Source organism: Taudactylus pleione, unplaced genomic scaffold, assembly GCF_031769625.1.
Source record: "Taudactylus pleione unplaced genomic scaffold, aTauple2 ptg000070l, whole genome shotgun sequence".
Classification (NCBI taxonomy): Eukaryota; Metazoa; Chordata; class Amphibia; order Anura; family Myobatrachidae; genus Taudactylus; species Taudactylus pleione.
Genome location: NW_028284472.1, coordinates 5173139 through 5194749, shown reverse-complemented (window position 1 = coordinate 5194749; position 21611 = coordinate 5173139). Strand labels below are relative to the sequence as shown.

The 21611-nt window shown below is 46.5% G+C and overlaps 1 protein-coding gene across 2 annotated transcripts in view; it reads left to right on the top strand.

Moving 5' to 3' along the window:
• LOC148533730 (serotriflin-like) overlaps positions 1-16160 on the top strand; it is an 81556-nt gene extending 65396 nt beyond the window's left edge. For both annotated transcript variants that reach the window (XM_088467321.1, XM_088467322.1), the window contains exons 4-8: positions 91-181; positions 4871-5016; positions 8773-8867; positions 12111-12196; positions 15913-16160. In XM_088467321.1, the coding sequence (XP_088323447.1) occupies positions 91-181; positions 4871-5016; positions 8773-8867; positions 12111-12196; positions 15913-16040 (546 nt within the window). In that variant the 3' untranslated portion in view covers positions 16041-16160. The remainder of the gene's footprint in view (positions 1-90; positions 182-4870; positions 5017-8772; positions 8868-12110; positions 12197-15912) is intronic.
• Positions 16161-21611: the final 5451 nt, after the last annotated feature.

The window sequence follows — 21611 nt, the reverse complement described above, 5'->3', positions numbered from 1 at the left end:
AGAATAATAGTGATTCTTAGAAGTCATATAGGTGTATATACAGTGAGTGTGGGCTAATAACAGCAAATTTTATTTTATTTTATTTTCTAGACATGGAGCATAGAGGCTCAACAGACGGCTGAAAGATGGGCTAAGCAATGTCTATCTAAACACAGTGTTGTGGCTGATAGAACGACATCAAGTAAGTAAATTATGTTAAGGCCATTGCAAGCAGTGACACTGACACTACATACTGTACTGTGCACATTGACAGTTTCAGATTGGGCTGGAGATCCAAGAAGTTATTGGTACAACAATACTATTCTTATTCTTATATAATCAATTGGGAAATAATCCCATCCGATATGATTCATCCAGCTGAGGCAGTAACTTCTGTTCAGAGAGTTGGTTCAGGAACTGAGGGGTTTATGTACTAAGCCTTGGAAGGCGATAAAGTGAATGGAGGTAAAGTCCCAACCAATCAGCTCCTAACTGTCATTTTTCAAACTCAGCCTGTGACATGGCAGTTAGGAGATGATGGGTTGGGTTCGTTCACTTTATCTCCACCCAAGGCTTAGTAAATAGGCCCCACAAATGTTATTATTACACAAAAATTATAAAGTAAGACGCCGGGGGGAAGCAAAGGAAGAAATGCGGTCAAACCCCGCGAAAATGCTGTTTTCGGGAGTTTGACCACATTTCTCATAAGCACCAAGCTCCAGATGCGGTGGGTAATGCCATCTTCATATGGCATTACCCTATATAAACCTATGAGCTTCTATTCACAAACAGATGTGAGAGGGATCCAATCACATCCCACCCAGCACCCCCCGCGTCACGTGCAGAAGGACGCCAGAGGGGCTTCTGGGTCATAGACCTGGAAGTCCCTCATTCGCAAAGGACAGCTCTTACCGAGAGAGCGGTCCTTTGTCATTTTCTTCATGCATATCGGCGTAATTAACGCTGGCAGGCATACGAAGGCTATCGGGATGAATCGCATCCCGAATGCGATGCGTCACGCACCCCCGCCCCATCTCACCAAGCCTGGCACAATAAAACAGATCCGTGGGCCTGATTCAGCAATGGTCACTAGTGCAAAAGCGAATGCAGTCGGACGATAGTTGCGCACTGCGCATGTGTATGCATTGCAGTACGTGTGCGTGAATGCTTCACTGTCATCGTATTGCGATCAGGAAACCACGCTGAGCAATCGCAGAGTGATTGACAGGCAGAGAGCATTTGGGGGTGATGACGAGGGGGTGGTCAGGGAAGCGTAGACGTGCCAGTGCGTTTGAACACCGTTACAGGGGAGTACATAAATTAGCCGCTACGATTGCATACGCAGCCTGAGCTTTCACTGCGTGCAGGAAGGTTAGCAGTTTATAAGTAAGGTCTGCCCTGCCATAATTGTGCGAGAGGCTCCGATGTACTTCGATGTTACCGATGTTTTGTATGGAATGCCAGGTATTACGGACGTAATATAAGGGAAGTGGGCGTTTTCATGCTGTCCGTCCGACGACTTTGCGATTGCAAACATTAGCGTACTTTCGGCAGCAGACCTGCGGTACTTGCTGAATGAGGCCCTGTATCTGCAATTAACACAATCTGTAGGTGTTTATTTACTAAGGGTTGGGTTCTATCACCCGGCGCTGCTGAACGCGTTTATGGACGAAATTTAAGGTCAATGATTTTACTAGCCGAGTCTTACCAGCAACATTTCTGGCATAAAAGTGATCAGAAGCACCTGGATTTAGATCCTGATACTTAGTAAATAAGCCCCTTATGGTCTGGTTTTAAGTTGCGCGCTATGCAGTGGAGGGATTTTATTTTTTATTCGCATTCATCCCGTTTGTGCTCGTACAGAGTTGCAGTTGTCATTTCAGGTGCACGCACGAAGAAGTGTATTAATAATGTACCGGGCGTTCCTGGGCGCGACTCACGGAGATGTAGTGTCTTATAGGCGTGTTACAGGAGTGTCGCTGAGGTGGTTGTGGGCACAGGAACCTAATTGCTCGCACTGGAGGCCATACACTGACAGAGAATCTGCAGCTAGCATGGGGCTGGTGCAAGTTTCCATGTCTCGTTCGATGGCGGCATCTGACAACGCACCAAGCTTGATTGCCGCGTCTATAGACGCAGAAAGTGGGCGCCTCAGTCCTTACACATTTGGACGCACGGCTGTACACCAGAGAAGGGCTTCGTAGCGGAATTAGCATAACGGTGCAGGTGTGCGACCGGCAATAGATGCTACTAATGGGACTACTACTGGGGGCACTGCACATAGAGGGGACTACTACTGGGGGCACTGCACATACGTTGGGCTACTACTGGGGGCACTGCACATAGCAGGGACTACTACTGGGGGCACTGCACATAGCAGGGACTACTACTGGGGACATTGCACATAGAGGGGACTACTACTGGGGACACTGCACATAGCGGGGACTACTACTGGGGACACTGCACATAGCAGGGACTACTACTGGAGGCACTGCACATAGCAGGGACTACTACTGGGGGCACTGCACATAGAGGGGACTACTACTGGGGACACTGCACATAGCAGGGACTACTACTGGGGGCACTGCACATAGCAGGGACTACTACTGGGGGCACTGCACATAGAGGGGACTACTACTGGGGACACTGCACATAGCAGGGACTACTACTGGGGACACTGCACATAGCGGGGACATAAAGGGGACTACTACTGCACTGCACATAGAGGGGACTACTACTGGGCAGGGCCTGGAGCTCAAAATGTTCAAGGGCCTATATTGAGAAGGGGAAGAGCTGTAAACAGTGCTGTGTGGGTGTGGCCAGAGCCAGGTGGATGTGTACACCCCATACACTATCAGCCCCACCGTCATGGGCCTATTTTTATGTGGGGGCCTGGAGCTGTAGCTCCATCCGCCCCATTGTTAATATGGCCCTGCTACTGGGGACACTGCACATAGCAGGGACTACTACTATGGGGACACTGCATATAGAGGGGACTACTACTGCTTGCACTGCACATAGGGAGGACTACTACTGAGGGTGGTACACATAGCGGGGACTACTACTGGGGGCCTTGCACATAAGGGGGACTACTACTTGGGGCACTGCACATAGCGGGGACTACTACTAGGGACATTGCACATAGAGGGGACTACTACTGGGGACACTGCATATAGCAGGGACTACTACTGCAGGCACTGCACATAAGGGGGACTACAACTGGGGGCACTACACATAGATGGGACTACTACTGGGGGTACTGCACATAGCAGGGACTATTACTGGGGGCACTGCACATAGCGGGGACTACTACTGGGAGCACTGCACATAGCGGGGACTACTACTGGGGCACTGCACATAGAGGGGACTACTACTGGGGACACTGCACATAGTGAGGACTACTACTGCAGGCACTGCACATAAGGTGGACTACAACTGGGGGCACTACACATAGATGGGACTACTACTGGGGGTACTGCACATAGCAGAACTACTACTGGGGGCACTGCACATAGCGGGGACTACTACTGGGGGCACTGCACATAAGGGGAACTACTACTGGGGGCACTGCACATAGAGGAGACTACTACTGTGGGCACTACACATAGAGGGGACTACTACTGGGGGAACTGCACATAGCGGGGACTACTACTGGGGGCACTGCACATAAGGGGAACTACTACTGGGGACACTGCACATAGAGGAGACTATTACTGGGGGTACTGCACATAGCGGGGACTACTACTGGAGGCACTGCACATAGCGGAGACTACTACTGGGGGCACTGCACATAGCGGGGACTACTACTAGGGGCACTGCACATAGCGGGGACTACTGCTAGGGGTACTGCACATAAGGGGAACTGCTACTGGGGGCACTGCACATAGAGGGGACTACTACTGGGGGCACTGCACATAAGGGGGACTACTACTGGGGGCACTGCACTTAAGAGGAACTTCTACTGGGGTTACTGCACATAGAGGGGACTATTACTGGGAGCACTGCACATAGCGGGGACTACTTCTGGGGGCACTGTACATAGCGGGGACTGCTACTGGGAGCACTGCACATAGAGGGGACTACTACTGGGGGCACTGCACATAGCGGGACTACTACTGGGGGCGCTGCTCATAACAGGGACTACTACTGGGGGCACTGAACCTAAGGGGGACTACTACTGGGGGCACTGAACCTAAGGGGGACTACTACTGGGGGCACTGCACCTAGGGGGAACTACTACTGGGGCACTATACATAGGGGGCCTATTACTGGGGGCACTGTGCCTAGGTGGGACTACTACTGCGGGCACTGCACATAGGTCGGACTACTACTGGGGGCACTGCACATAGGGGGGACTACTCCTGGAGGCACTGCACATAGGGGGATTACTACTGGGGGCACTGCATAGGGGTACCACTATGTGGGGCATTGCATAGGGGAGCCCAAAGCATATTCTTGCATGTGGGCCCACCACTCTCTAGTTCCACCACTGACGTTAATGCACTGTGATGCATGTGTAGTGCGACCCTGAACCAGGCCCATTCTTCCCTATGCCTCCAGCACTTACAGTACATACATTCAGGCACCATTTATACAGGACCATCATGAAAATTTCAGGCCCAGATACTTTGGGGAGGGGGATGTGGCCAAGCATGTGGGGGCGTGGACATGCCCCTCTGTGAAAAATGAGCCCCCTTCCAATTTCCGCATCGCTGAAAGGATTATGACCATACCACGTCTGGCACATATACTGTAAGTGCGCTGCTAAACAAAATAACCCACACGGAGAATGTAACATGAACACTTAATTTGCAGGACATACATTATATAGCAGAAATGTATTCCCATGTGTAAGAATGTAAACACTGTCCAATTTCATTGTGCGTTTCAGAAAACCAGTGTGGGGAAAACTTATACATGGCGTCATATGCCCCATCCTGGACAGAAGTCATTAAAGCATTCTGTGACGAATCTAAAGATTTTATTTATGGAGAAGGAGCCACGGAACCGGGGAAAGTTGTCGGACACTTCACCCAGGTACCTGGAATTCTTAGTAAAATTCTGATCTTGAAACCAAAACTATGAAAAACAATGGGCCTGATTTAGCTTAGGTCACAGGTTCGCACGCACCCGGTCGATGTTTGCGTTCTGCGTATGTGTATGCACCGCATTCGCGATCGCAGCCGATATGCAGAGACACAAGGAAATGATTGACAGCAAGTGCCGTTTGGGGGTGTTGAGGGGGAGTGGTGGAAGGAACGCAGGCGTGCCTGTACGTTTGAACGCCGTTACAGGGGCGTGCATAATTAAGCCCCATCGATGGCATACGCAGCCAGTGCTCTACATGGCGACAGGAAGCTTTGCAGGTTGTGAGTCAGGTCAAGCTCAACCACAACTCTGCGTATGCGTCCGATGTTACTCGTTGTTACGATGTACTTACTGACTTGCGGATGTATGTAATGGGAAGGGGGCCGCTTTGTAAGCTGAGGGGCGTCTTGGTATAGTGCTGCGATTGCACATGATTGCATTAATTTGCATATTTTCACAGCGAGCAGGTGCGGGCGGTTGCAGACTTGCGATACGCGCTGAATCAGACCCAATGTGCGTATAAGATTTCTTTAGATGCATAGTCCACCTCTGAGACGTCATAAAAGGCGCTTACTTTACACATCGGTGCTGATGCTGATTCGCACGCAAAGTGGCTAACTCATGCTAATGCCTGACTCCATTCACATAATGCGCGGTTCATGCGCGTACAGGCGGAAACCCATGCCGCTCATTTATTTCATGCCTGGGGCGCAAATGTCATTAATAGTATCAGTATTTGCACCAGCCCCAATTTAGGTGCAAGAGTTCTGTCAGAAACAGGCTCCCCTACCCCAGTTGCAAGACTCAGAACCGCACAGAGCTTTTGATACTCGCCCACGACATGTGATCGCATTGCCGCCATCCAGATTCCACCTGGAAATTCCCTATGTCACAGAAAGAAAGATTCCACCCAAGTCATAATAAAAATGCGTAATTTCACTACTGCTCACGTGCTACATGCAAAAATGCGCTGTTTGCGTCCACGCTAAATGACACACTGGACTCAGAATTAGGCCCCATTGTCTCTCAGGATAAAAATGCCCCATGACCTGCAATAAGGGGTGTTTGTGCCGGCGGTAAAGCTTTGCTCTGTACAGTAAAGAGTCGGAATGTCCTGATTGCCGTAGATTCCGTTTGATAGTTTATTTAACAATTACCGCTGCACCGCCTTATCACGTGCCCCGTTACCGCCATCTCACTGAACGAATACTTTATACTTTGAGTATCGCTCTGCTTCCCCATCTTTATTCCATTGATAAATAGTGGCAATAAGGGATCTTTAAGTCTGTGGAGTGGAGATGCGGCCCTCACTACCAGCCATGCTTCATCAGAGGCGGTCACATTGTGCCGTGCCGCCCCCGTTTTCTGGGAGCGCTGAGTCCAGTCAGGCTGTGGTAAGTTAGAGAAAGGGACTGATGGTGACGGTTGTTCCGATGGTGATCCCAGGTGATAGCAGATGCAGCAAGGAGCCGGCTGTTTCCTACAGACACCTCCTGCTGCATTTGCATTTGAGCTGGGCGGATTGCACATCTGCTTGTATGCGGCTCTGCAGTCCCGCCCATCTGTGAATCACACGCAGTGGTGTAACTAGGGCAGGGCGAGCTGGGCACTGGTGTGGAGGGACGCCGCCGGCCATGGTCCGGTCCTGCCCTAGTTAGCCAGTGTAGCGCCGACCGCAGTGAGTGCGGTCAGTGCTACACATTTACACAGGACCGGCGCTAGGCTACCAGCGCCGGTCCTGTGCTGCACAGCCGAGCCCCTTCCCTCACCCTGAGCGCTTGCCCAATAGCGCCAGGAGGAGGGTGGCAGGCGGGCTCACGCTGTGCATAACACGCACATAGCCGCCAGCGCTGGCGGCGATGTGCGTGTGAATCAGCAGCCAATGAGAGTCAGACAGACTCTCATTGACTGCTGCGCACCCACTGCCAGAGCCGGCTCCCTTCCGGCTCCTGCAGTGGGTAATGGAAGAGACGTCATGACGTCTCTCCCATGATGCAAAGCGCGCCATCCCGGGAGGACTGACGGCGGGAGCAGTTGCCGGAGCCGGAGCGTGGATTCAGGTAAGTGTATTTTTTTTTTTGTAACTTGTGTGTCTGCACTACGGGAAATGGGGGGAGATACTACTACTACTACTGGGGGCACCATTACTAGGGGGGGAGCTACTACTACTGGGGGCACCATTACTGGGGGGGAGCTACTACTACTGGGGGCACCATTACTGGGGGGAAGCTACTACTACTGGGGTCACCATTACTGGGGGGGGACCTCTACTGGGGGTGGGGCACTACTGGGGACTACAACTGGGGGGGCTACTACTGGGGACACTGCATGGGGCAGGTACTAATGCTGGGGGCACTATATTAGGGACTATGGGCACTGCACTGGGGGGACCACTACTGGTGGCACTAAATAGGGAAGACCACTACTGGGGGCACTGTATAAGGGGCACTGGATAGAGGGGATCACTGCTGAGGGCCTGCATAAGGGGGAGCACTACTGGGGGCACTGCATGGGGGGGACTACTGCTGAGGGCACTATATAAAGGGCACTGCATAGGGGGTACCACTACTGGGGACACTGCATAGGGGGGACTACTACTGGGGGCACTGCATAGGGGGGACTACTACTGGGGGCACTGCATAGGGGGGACTACTACTGGGGCACTATATAAAGGGCACTGCATAGGGGGTACTACTACTGGGGGCACTATATAAAGGGCACTGCATAGGGGGTACCACTACTGGGGGCACTGCATAGGGGGGCTACTACTGGGGGCACTATATAAAGGGCACTGCATAAGAGGGTACCACTACTGGGGGCACTGCATTGGGGGGACTGCTACTGGGGGCACTTTATAAGGGGGACCACTACTGGGGGCACTTCATAGGGGGGACCACTACATGGGGCACTGCATAAGGGGGACTACTACTGGGGGCACTGAATAAGGAGAACTAATGAGGGGCTGCATAAGGGGAACCACTACTGGGGGTACTGTATAAGGGGCACTACTATGGGCCTCCATTAGAGGGACCACAACTGGGGACATTGCATATTGGGGGTACTGTATAAGGAGCACTACTGTGGTTAAGGTGCATATGGAAAGGAATGTTCAGAGTGACGATAAAGGGGTGTGTGTCATGTTGACACGCCCCATTTTTAAGTGACCACGCCCATTTTTTTGCCATGCGCGCCTTTGGCGCGCAGGGCTCCATTTTTACATTTGCCCTGGGCTCCAAATACCCTAGTTACACCACTGATCAGACGCACTGTAAAGCCTTGTACAGTATTCTCCCAACTCCTCGCGCATATCCTCCACTCCGCAACTGCATTGGTATAGACAGCAGGGTGATTGTAAAGTTCTGCTCAAAATATGTCATTATTTTTGGGAGGACTAGACTCACATTTTGCCCATCAGAAATGATACTGTATTCATTCGTTTTGCTGGCGTGACACTTCCAAGAACATCAGCCGAGCCTTTAGGAGCACGTTCCGCTTGTCTTAAATGTCAACTGTTCTGAAAATAGCAATCTCAGGCAGAGCGTTGCCTGGCGAATTATGTACACAGTTACCAAAATTGTTACATTTAATTATTTTTGTACAAGCTTGATGCACAAAATTTATATATTTGGTATATTTTTTAATACTGGATTAATAAAAATAATCCTACGTTGTAAAAATGTAACACATTGTGATTTCACCTTTCAGGCCGTCTGGTATAACTCACATGAGGTTGGCTGCGCCTGTGCTTACTGCCCCACTGGGCCCTGGAAGTATTTCTTCGTGTGTCACCAATGTCCAGCGTAAGATCTATTAATAGACAAATGTCTTTTTTTCTGAATTATCAGTTGTTGCTTACTCCTCACACTGGTCACTTGTGTCAGAAGGTACATACTGTGCTGGGCACATGTTACATAAGCACTGACGTTCAGAATATTACCGGCTGTTCATCAAATAAAGAACAAAACTCAGGCAGATTCAAGCCATGGGGCAAAATTTACTAAGCAGTGGTTTGTCGGTGGTTTCTATTCTATTCTTAACGCATCTGTTGGCAGTGCTGCGCATGCGCTGGTTTTACAGATGTAACAGCGCATGCGCAGCACTGTTTCCAGATGCGATAAGGTAGTGTAGGCAGGAAAAGTATCTATTTCCCGAAAAGCTGTCATCGCAAAAGTGACAGCTTTTCGGAATAGATACTTATGGAGAGGTGGAATGATGAATTCCACCTATAATTAGGTAGAACTCCATGCGAGTTCTAAACCTAATTATCTCCATCGAATTTTTAGGTTTAATGAATAGGCCCCTAAATCTGTTAGAATGGCACCCCTGTGGACACTACCTCCAAGGCGGTTTCTATTCTATTCTAAACACCGGGGGTTTGGTGGTGGTTTTGCAGCGGTTTCTAAATGACAGCCCTGTTCTATTCTATTCTAAAATGTGTTTAGATGGCAGTTTTGCAGCGGTTTTGCCCTTAGTAATTCTGCAGATAGCAAAACCGCCACCAAACCACAGTCAAAACACATTTTAGAATAGAATAGAACAGGGCTGTCATTTAGAAACCGCTGCAAAACCGCCACCAAACCGCCGGAGTTTAGAATAGAATAGAAACCGCCGTCAAACCGCCACTTAGTAAATTTTGCCCATAGCTTTGTTTAATCATGCAATAATGTTAGATGCTATGAACACAGAGACTAAGGGGTACATTTACTAAGAATCACGTCTGGCCAAGTTAATATTCCTGTGAGAGTTTCCCTTGATTTTAAAACACGGAGATTTACTAAAGGTAAATATGGGTGACAAAACATGCCTATCTGCAAAACACAGATGAAAACACAAATAGAAGTCAGTACACCATCGACCAAACTTGCAAGTACTTTCCACAGACAGGATTAGAACACAATTGTAAATTCAGCAAACTCGGGACAAAATAGAAATATCAAACAGACCCCCACCCCAGCAGTGTGTTTCTGTGTGATCTGTTTATGCTTCTGAGTGTAAAACAGCGATGAAAGGTTTACATTTTAAAGAAGAAATTGATGTGCCCCCCCTCCCCAAAGCACAACCAGCAATGGACTTCTGAGCCCACGCTGGTAGAGGAAAATCAGGATAAAAACAGACGTGGGGTTCCTCCTATTTTCTTATAACCAGAACTGGGCTGAACCAGCTGGAGGGGTGGTGATGCCACAGCAGGAGGACATACAGTACAAAGTGGAGTCTCCCTGCCAAACCATTCACTAGCCCCAAACTGGTCAGCCCAGTGCTGGCAATTCTTGCAAAGTGGGGACCCTCCCTCAAAAAAAAAAAAATGGGATTCCTCCTCCTGAGCATTAACCAGCCATGGACAATGAAGGTTTTTTTATTTTATCACTCATTCACTCACTCATTCTCCCGCACTCACACTACCTACTCCCTAGCGCAGGTCTGTCCTCGGTATCTCGGTCTTCAGAAAAAAAAAATGAGTGACCCGGTCCTCAACAACGCTAAACTGTATGTACAGTATAGTGCTAGCTGAATGACATGAGATTTCCTGAACCTCAACTGATCTTAGCCAATAAGCAGCCGCTTACTATGACCATGGCCGCTGATTGGCTAAGAGCTGCCTGACTCTTAGCCAATCATGGTTAATTTACAGGAAACCCACTGGTTAATGCTTGGGAGTTGGGACACCTTTTTTGGGGGGGTCCCCACTCTTCGAGGATTGGCAGTCCTAGGCTGTCCAGATTGTCAGGGAGACTCCATGCTGTGTGTCCATCTGCTCTGGCATTACCACCCTGGCTGGTTCAGCCCGGTTCTGGTTATAGGAAAATAGGGAGAACCCTATGCTGTTTTTTCCCCCCCCAATTTCCCTCTACCAGCCCGAGCACAGAGGTCCGGGGCTGGTTATGCTCTTGGGGGGGGATGCCATGTAATTTTTTGTTTAAAATTTAACCCTTTCATTACTTTCTTAAATTCAGAAGACTGCACAGACCACGCTGATCTGTGCATGTTCTTCTAAACAGGCTGCTGTTTAGTAGAAGCATGTACACAGCTTCTCACAGGCAGGTCTATTGAGTTCAGTCCAAATACGTCTGAACACACACACTTACAAACACCAGGGGTTAAAGTGGGCAGGAAGGAACGGGGTGGAACTACTGGGTTCCGGCACCTCTAATGGTAGATGGAACTAGTTCCCCCTCCACCACGTCCCTGCATAGAAGTCCTACAGACAGAGGCCACTGTCTGGTGGCAGACAACTCCCCAGGCCCCCGACACTTCAGTGTAAAGTTTCCTAAACACAGCAATGTGTGTGTGTGTGTGTGTGTGTGTGTGTGTGTGTGTGTGTGTGTGTGTGTGTGTGTGTAAAGTACAGTAGTCACATTGTTCTGGCCTTTCAGAGTAGCACCGCCTAGTGTGGGGGGGACGGGGTGTAGGTAGCGGGGGGGGGAGATGAGTTCCACCGCCTCTCCAGGACCACTTTAAGCCCTGGCATACACCATCAAAAACACGATTCAGTCAAACACGATTCTTAGTAAATTTACCCCTAACAGTATTCCTCATATTACCATGAAAGCGCCATTCATATTTTATCTATAATGCAGATGTGCCCTCATTCACCAGCCTCAATGCACCATACATCACAAAACGTCTGGCGCGGCTGAGCCGCAGATGAGAACGGTCGCAGATCAGTCGATTGTCAAAGTTCTGACTAACCCTATGGTCACGCAGAATGGCCACCAGAACGGAGACGCTGCCGGTCCGCAAAATATCTGCTTTGCTTATTTCCATGCCCGGCCAACACAGGATTAACAATGTCTCTTTTACATAAGGGGGAGATGTACTAAGCTCTGGAAAGTGATAAATTAGAGAGTGATAAACTACCAGCCACTCAGATCCTAACTGTCACGTTACAGGGTGTGTTTGAAAAATGACAGTTAGGAGCTGATTGGCTGGTAGTTTATCACTCTCCAATTTATCACTTTCCAGAGCTTAGTACATCTGCCCCTTAATGACATGGACCCTTATATTTTTTTTAACTTTGTTTTATTTTGCATCTTTTTTTTTTTCAGGGGAAATATAAACTCCATAACCCATCCATACAAGTCTGGACCTACATGCGGAGACTGCCCCAATAATTGTGAAAACGGCTTATGCAGTACGTGTTTGGCATTAATGTACTAAGGAATCCTATAAGCCCTAGAACAAGTCTGGCCAGCCTGTGGCTCTCCAGCTGTTGTGAAAACTACAAATCCCAGCATGCCTTACCAGCTAATCGGTGGGAGGGTATGCTGGGACATTTTTACAATAGCTGGAGAGCCACAGATTGGCCAGGACAGCCTTACAAAGTAATATGACACACTAGTCTTTGTGTTATAATGACTTGAATATCAGTGTTTCAGAATCTGTATGTAATACCGACAGAGGGGATCCAGGCAGTCAGAATCCTGATGCCTGGATCCCGACAGGGTTAACATACCGACATACCTCCCCCTCTCCCTAACCCTCCCTCCCTGGTACCTAAACCTATCCTCCCCCTCCCCGCACCCTAAACCTAACCCTCCCCCCTTAGTGCCTAACCCTAACCGTCCCCCTAGTGCCTAACCCTAACCCCTAAACCTAACCCTCCCCCCCCCCCCCACCCCGCTACTTACCTTCGGTCTGGATGCCGAACGCATACCAGTGTCTCACCATATGTCCTGTAGTGGTTCTAATCTTAAATAGGAGCTTCTAAGCATTTCAATAATATCTTATAGAGGGAATGACATCGCCCCCTTCGTTTTTAAAAATAATAGAAGAATCATTAATTGTGGCAGCAATAACAGTTGTGTTACTGAAAGGGAAAGGTAAAGTTCTAGGCAACGGTGGTGCACTGTACCTGTACGTTGCCTAAAAATTCAGGGAATTATGCATCAATATTAAAATTGCAGCAAAATCTAAAAAAAAATGCAGTTTTTAAATGTTTACTGCAACATGTATAGCTCGCCGTATGTAATGAAAGAGGGTCTACAACATCAAAGATTTCCACTGCGGACTTGAGGAACGGCAAGACCGATATAATGCTATAGGGCTTGGCTGTGACGGTATGCAGCTAGCACCGTACAGTTACACTTTGGCCCGATCTATAGATACGTTGCCTATAGAAGCCTATGGACTTGATATGACAAAAAGCCTCAGAGAGGGATGCAAAGGATCCCTCTCTGCCCCCCTGCAGATTGCTCATGTGCAGGTCAATGGCCGCGCATTCGCAATACGACTCCTGGGTCATAAACCCGGAAGTCTACTCTAGGAAGAGCTGTCCCAGCAGACAGACGTACCTGCATAGCGATCACAGAGGCTGGTTTGCAAGCGAAACTGGGCGGGATGTACAGTATCACAATTTCCATGTGAAAATTGATACATTCCATCTTTAAAGTGTAAGTGCCTAAAGCAGTGTTGAGCACTAATCTGTCGCTCCTGCATTATGTGCACGGAATTAAATGTGTATTTTTTACCCATATGAAGATCTTTATGATCCCTCTTTGCAATCCGGATCTCCGGAGATGTTGCCTATAACAACCAATCAGATTATGCTTAACATTTCACTAACACCTTCTAGAAGATAATAGCTAGAATCTGATTGGTTGCTATGGGCAACATCTCCATTTCTAAAAACTCTCACTTTAATTAATTTACCTCCTAGTCTTCTCTGGGGTTACAGCAATGTAAGAATCTATTGTTGCTGATAAATAGTAGTTACTGTAGCTTGTTGTCCAGTTCTGTATTACATTACCTCAGGCGTAATAGCAGACTTGTGCCATAGTATTTATCTTTCTGATGATCTTTTGTGTCCTGGATACTGCAACAGAGTTGTGTGTTACTGGCCCCATTTAACCATTTGATACTTATTTACACACTGTAACTTGTTTGATTCTTAGAACACACACACACACACACACACACACACACACACACACACACACACACACACACACACACACACACACACACACACACACACACACACACACACACACACACACACACACACACACACACACACACACACACACACACACTATTCCTCCTTTAAGTACTGATCAGTGCTTTCAGCTTATGAAGTTTAACTCCTATTAAATAAGGTATTTTCATTTATAGATTGTAGGCCTGATTCAGCTTTGGGAATAGAGGGCCTGATTCACTGCTGATCGCGGACTCCGATAACTGGGAATCTGCGCGTGCGCAGGACCCATTCTGCGAGTGTGCAGAATAGGTCCTGCATAGTCGCAAGCAAACCCTTGAATGCCTCTGCCTGATTGAGAGGCAGAGGCATTTAAGGGGTGAGTCAGGGGCGGGGTGGCCGCCGTTCCCGGAATTTTCTGGTAGTGGACAGCCCAGGATCTGCGTTGACCAACACAGTGTCCTGGGCTCGCAAGCCGACCAGCCTGAGTAAGCTGTCCACCATCGTGACCATTGACCACCGATAGTTGTGATGGTGATCCCAGCCTGTGACCTCCATTGCAGTGTTGGGATCGCAAATGCAGCAGGGGGTGTCATACACCTCCTGCTGCATTTGCATTATTGCAAGGATCGCAATTGCAAAGCTGCCAGCGTGCATACATTATATATCTATAGCCTGCATGTAGCTTTGCAATGGCTGTCCTTGCTGAATCAGGGCCAGAGTAAGAAAGAGCAAGTAACTGTGCACCTGGGTAACACCATGTTGCAGTGCAGGGGGGGTTACAGATTTATAATATGCAGAGATATTTAGATTTGGAAGGGGTGTGTCCAAACTGACTTGGCTACATGCAACTGCAGCCAGTATTTAGCTTTACCTCACATGCAAAATAAGGTATGTATTTGCACCCCTTGCATTGCAACATGGTTTGTCCAGGTACTGTGCACTTAAGCTGCCCACACACTAGACCAACTTTCATCCAACCAGCCAACTAGTTGATTGGTTGGAATGAAAATCTGGTAACGTATGGGAGTAACTGATGATCAGCAATTTGTTCCTAAATGCCAGAAAACAGATGAAAATGGCCGTCAGACAAGTTTGTTAAATGTTTTATCTAAACAATTTGTTCAAACAATAGTTTTTGTCCATTTTTCGGCGTTTGGGAGCAAATTGCTGTTTGTCATTTGCTTTCATACCTTACCAGGTTTTCATTCCAACCAATCACCTAGTTGGCTGGTTGGATGTAAGTTGGTCTAGGATGGCCCCGATAATTGGAGCCTGTATTGCCAGCTTTAGTATTGGGATTGGCTGTTACATTTTCTCAAGCCTTGTCTAAAAGTATTTTGTATGCATTGGATAAACATTTTTTTAGACGTTTGCTGCCCATCAACCTAGTTCAGGCCTCTAACAATCCATGTTCAAATTTTGGGGTGCCCATGTTATGCACTGAGGTACGCCTTCATAATTGTCATAAAGACTACCCCATTCGTCCCCAACAAAATATAGATTTTTAGCAAAATAGTAAGGGGTATATTTACTAAAGTGCAGGTTTTTAGAAGTGTAGATGTTGCCCATAGCAACCAATGAGATTCTAACTATCATCTTCTAGAAGGTGCTGGATAAATGATATGTAGAATCTGATTGTTTGCTATGGGCAACATCTCCACTTCTAAAAGCTCATACTTTATAACTATACCCTTAAGTATTTGACCTGAGAAATGCTGTTAATGACTGATTTACACAGGTTTCCTACAGTACTTGTGATATGAAATCTATGACTTTATATATTAATTTTCTGATTTAATGAGGTTATTGTCTGATGCCCCAGAGTATAATTAATGTAATCTGCTTGATCAGAGAGGGAATTAGTTTATCAACTTGCTATTAATAGACTTAATAATCATTATTTACATTGTTTATCTTTTTTACTCTTTCAGCCAATCCTTGCCAATGGTCTGATAATCAATATGGCTGCAATGATTACAAGCAATATTGCACTCTTTCGGCCAATATGAAAACTAATTGTAAAGGAACGTGTGGATGTATCAATGATGAAATTGTATAACTTCTGTCCAGGTAGATCTTGAGACATTAAGTGAACAATAAAGACATTGTGTGCAGGCAAGCTCTACATTACTTTATCTTTGATTCATTGCAACACATCTGTTATTAGCTTTTACTACTCTAGTGCAAGTTAGTCTTATCATATATATACACTTGCAGATATACTGTATGTGTGTGTATATATATATATATATATATATATATATATATATATATATATACACACACATACAGTATATCTGAACAAGGTTTATAAGCAGCACTCAAAGGACTTCAAATCCATAAAAAAATACTATACATGCATTAAATCGTCCAGTGTTTCAGTTTTAATTATCTTTCCTCAGGACAAAACATCTATCCTTTATTGATGTAATTCACCCGGAGTGCAGGATGCACGCGGCATGACGCGGTCCATGTACAGCCCGCAAATTTGACTGTCAGTGACGTGCAGCTGCATCCTGGATTCCATTGCCATAGTAACTGAGAGATATAAAAACCAACAACAATTATACGTGCCAGAGCACATAGACCAACACTCAACTGATAAATATCAAACATTAGGGCATACAAATATATATATTTGCATGGCCTAATAATGTTTGCTGTTTTGATGGAATTCAAGTCCTTCGAGTGCCATCTATAAACCTTAGTCAGTATATACCAACGTTTCATTGTTAGTAAAATATTTTCATCAGTGAATGGTCCACGGGTGGCCTCAGGGAGGCTTGTCCACTTTTCCAATTATGCGGGAGAGCCATCCGAGATTTGGGGGTCTCCCTGATGGTACAGTAGAGTAGGAAAGTCTGACCCTGCATTAGCAAACCATTTAGATTGGCTATTTGCGAATGCCCTGATGACGCTGATAGCTAAATTGTTCATGTGCCTGATAACGAATATGTATTTTTCAAGCAAAACAAACGCTGGCCTTAGTGTAAGTATAGTATGCCTGTTGTAAACCATGTACATATGCTAGTGGGGTGCTACAGACGGTGACCTGCGTGCATTTTGCATTGTGTACACCTCAGAAGACCAACAGTGGCATCTCGATGTTCAGAATCCTGACAGGGGCCGATAACCGATAAGTAGCCTAACCCTCCCCCTCTCCCCCCTAACCCTCCCCTGGTGGTTCCTAACCCTTCCTCCCCCTGGTGGTACCTAACCTTAACTCCCCCACCCCGCAGCCTAATGCTAACCCTCCCTGGTCAGTGCCTAACCCTAACCCACACTGGGAGGTCCCTCTACCTAACCCCCCTGTCACGACCAGCCGGCCGATTCTCCAGATACCTCAATCTGAGAATCGCCAACAGTGACTTATGGTTACCTCAGCACGTACGGTTACTCTAACATGGTTCTGCCACCACCAACGAAGTTAACGGGAGTCGTTAGGTTCTCCGCTCATATCTCGATATGCACACTCACTTACATATAGGTACGTAGCTTTGACCCCACAGGCTCGTGAATTTGACAAGAACACAGAGAATACACTGGACTAAGAATGTTTAATCCGAAAAATATTTCCAAGGTTATTGATTACAGAAAAAGGTAGTACAAATATGGACAATACAAATATATCACAAATAAGTTTCAGAAAATAAAAGGAATTAAAATCAAAAAGAACCCAGAGTGTTTACATCTAGACTCAGTCATGAAGGAGACACAGGAGCATTGGATTCTGGCCAGTCGTCTCGGACTGTCCTTGGGCACAAGAACACTTATCACTGGGGGAGATGCATAGTTATACTCTCACAGCTTCACTAGCCCCCACCTTTGGATTTTTCACTCTTTCATTGCTGTACACTGGGCATTAAGAAATCGGCCACACCCTTCCATATTGTCTATAGGAAGTAGGGGGTCTTGAAACAGTGTGAATGGGTCTTTAGAAACCAATAAGCAGGTAACATACCCTACATTCCTGTCATCTCCCTCGTAAAGGATTTTATATCCCATGACCTGGCTTGACCAGGTCTGACCATCTGCATTAAGGATGTATCTCCCCCCAAACTTTATGGCCTGTAGAGATAAGAGCTGGTTATCTAGATGCCTGTTTCCAGGAAGACAAATCTTCTCCAAGCTTTGTATTCCTACAGGTTAAATACAGGACACTGCCTAGAATCCATGTTGATACACACATTTATATTTACATTCACATGACATAATTCCTGGTGATTATTCTTGAGATAAACACCACACCCCCCATCCCCGGCCTAACTCTACCCCTAACCCACATACTTACCATTGGGATGCTGACGTCGGTATCTTGATCTCTTCGGGATGGTGGCGTGGGCATTCTGACGGGCGTCAGGAATCTGGCATCGGTATATTGATGTCCGGCATCCCGTCCGCCAGCATCCTGACGGTATCCCCACCTCAGCATATGGCAGTGATAGCACAATTTACAAATGCATATAATTGGGGTATAAATGATGATAATTTTTCATGTAACTCTGCAACAGTTAGATATTATTTGTTATATTCTATTGTTGCAGCATAGTAATGTTCATTTGTTGGTTATTATTATTATATGCTACGGCACAGTCTTATTATCTCATTGGTTGCTACTCATTGCAGTAAACTTGTGTTATTTGGAAGCTGTTATTAAACAACATCCCTTGGGAACAGAGATAAAAGTCTAATATTTGTATGTCATAATTAAGGTTTCAAAAGAAATATTGTATTCATAATGCTGGCATAAGGATGAAATGATACAACTTAAATAATGGTGTCAAACTGATGTGTCATACATGGCGAATTATTCCCGTGATCTTCATTGCACATGTACTGAGAGAGATAAGGCTTGTCTCACCATGAGCTATAAAGTAAATAAAAAGATGCATTAAAACAATGGCTGTAATCCACTTTTTATGATGTACAATGGTAAAAGGCCCTATAGGGCAATATACAAACTGCATAATCCACAGACCCACATTGCTCAATTACATCAGCAAGTTCTTGATATTATTCTCAAGTGCATTTCACAGTCTTTGGGAAAAGCTCCATGAAACGCGTAGGTAAACACCAATTGCACATCACATCAAAGCCCAACTTACTTCCACTTCTCTATTCTTATATTCATTTAAACCATTACATTTTTCTCCTAAAATAATTTCTAGAACTTGTAAGCTTAAAGCTTCTTGTTACATTTGTTGGTGTTCCCAGAAATGCAAATCCCCCACAGAAGTGCAGTTGGTAGATGCAAAGAGCGTCCATTTATAGATCTAGGAATGGGATCTGATCTCCAGGACATTGACGTTGGTAGTGAGTGCAAACTCCATGGCGTAGAGAAAAAGGTTGTTCTTCCACACAACTAGGGAATGCCACTTAGGTACAGGACACCCTCTCCACCCTTTATCTCCTTTAAATAATCCTGCCCCACACTATTAAATCACATTACTGCCCTTTGGTGAAGAAAGTGAATTCTCATTGGACTAGGAAGCCTCTTTCCCCACCAACCTCCTACCACTGGCTGCTTCAATACATTGTCCGCTGCCATCTCGGCCCACAAATCCATGTTCTGTGTGAAACCAGGAGCAATTGCGCAAAAGTACATTGTAATATCACAAAAGAGAATTTGGGGCTGAGTAGAATGTCAACAAGGGTAATTATTAAAGAAAGGGCTTATTATCTGGACTGTGGCACACCATACATGACAGGTAAGTAGGGTATGTAGGTATCTATTAAAGGAAAAAAAGAAACATATAGTACGCCAACATTACCAATACGCTATATTATATAGAGGTTGGACTTATTTGATAAAATGAGGCTGGTTACCCATCATCCTTAAAGCACATGCCATAATTAGAGATGTGTGGGTTCAGTTTTACGCGGATATGTTCAGATCTCAAAAACGGCATCTTGTTGGCTATCGGCTATCACGTGTTTTGGATAGCCAATAAAATAAATCTGAACTAATCAGAGCTTGCAATAATTTTGGCAAACAGAACCGAGTAAAACAGAACCCGCACATCTCTATACATAATTTATTGTGTCTGACGTGCGATCGTAACAATGGGTCTGATGTACAGTTGTACGCTAATGCCGCTGGAGGCGCCTTGTGTAATTCTTAGTGGCCTTCAAGTTACTCAAGATGGGCGTGAAATTCACACTGCCGGGGCCAGTGAAGCTGCATCAGAGAAGTCGCAGCCACTGGCCTTGGCTGACCCCAAACAGTCGCAGCATGTCAATAAAGTTACGGCTTAGGAGGAACTGCGACTGTCGTCTCAGACACCGGTCGGCACATGTTCAGTACAGAACCTGCGCCAATCGTCCAGCATGGGAGTTGTACACAATCCATCGTGTTTGTGTACAAAACTAAATGTGGTCCAATGTTTGCAGTTGGAGTCTGGTCTTGCAGTGAATGTACATTAGCTCAAAAGAGCAGCCAACATCCAAAAGGCATCACTTTCACGTGTTAAAACTTTTATGAAATTGGGCGGAGGAGGCAAAGTGCACCTGAAATTGCCTCCCATTAAGTATGTAAGAGAATACACAATCTCCCTTTACGCCAGAGGCTGTGGAAATACAGTATTAAGTCTATAACCAGGGAATTAACCACTTAACTGGTATAGTCGCATGGGAAGCGACCACAGCCAGCTGGGCTTTAGCTGATGCGGTTGCATCCCATGTGACCGTGCCATCCCACTGTGTCCCCCAGCTGTGCAGAACAGATTCTCTCCTGCTGGCCCGGCCCCCTGGGAGTGATGTAGCTGTTTCTGTAACTGCTGACATCACTGCTGAAACCACGTCCCAGAATGCAATGCGAACGGCACTCTGGTTCACACGCACTCACTAGGGACAAAAGTGTGTGGAGGGGAACTTAGGGTTTGATTCAGAGCTGGACATAATGGCGATTACGGATGCAGATCTAGCAATTGTTTGCCACCATACGTGCGCAGCGAACGCACTGCGACTATGTACACACAGATTAATCCATTGCAAAGTGAGTTACAGGCTGTCAGCGTTTGAGGGTGGTCTGAAAAACGCAGGCGTGTCTGTTCATTTTAACGACGTTTCATAGGCGTGCATAAATTTGCTCGTGTGATCTCCTACACAGGTCAGACTTGCCTCAAGGCCAAGATGGCTGCTCGATGTGCTTCGATGTTACCGATATTTACACATGGAAGCGAAACCGACGCTGCGATGTGTAAGAAATCGCAGCTGCGATCGCATTAGCGTCCGTTTCTGAATCAGGCCCTTATTTCTCACAAAATCTCTGAGTGCATGGATCAGCTACAGCAGGGGGAACTGATAGACGCTCCGCAGTGCTCTGCAGGTGGGAAGCAGAAGGGGTAATACCACAGGACAGGTGTAAGGGTGTTTTAAAAAGAAAAAAATATATATTCTCCAAATAATCTTCTGCCACAAAACTAAATATTGTTTTTCATCCGGATTTACATGTTGTACCTAATCCGAATTCAGCGATGAAAATCCAAATTATTGTTATTATCTTTTATTAATAAGGCGCCTCAAAATGTATGCAGCACCGTACAGGGTAAACACACAAACATTTCACATTATACAGGGTATTAGATGATAAATACAGTACACAGAGGAATGCCATAACATACAGCAAGTA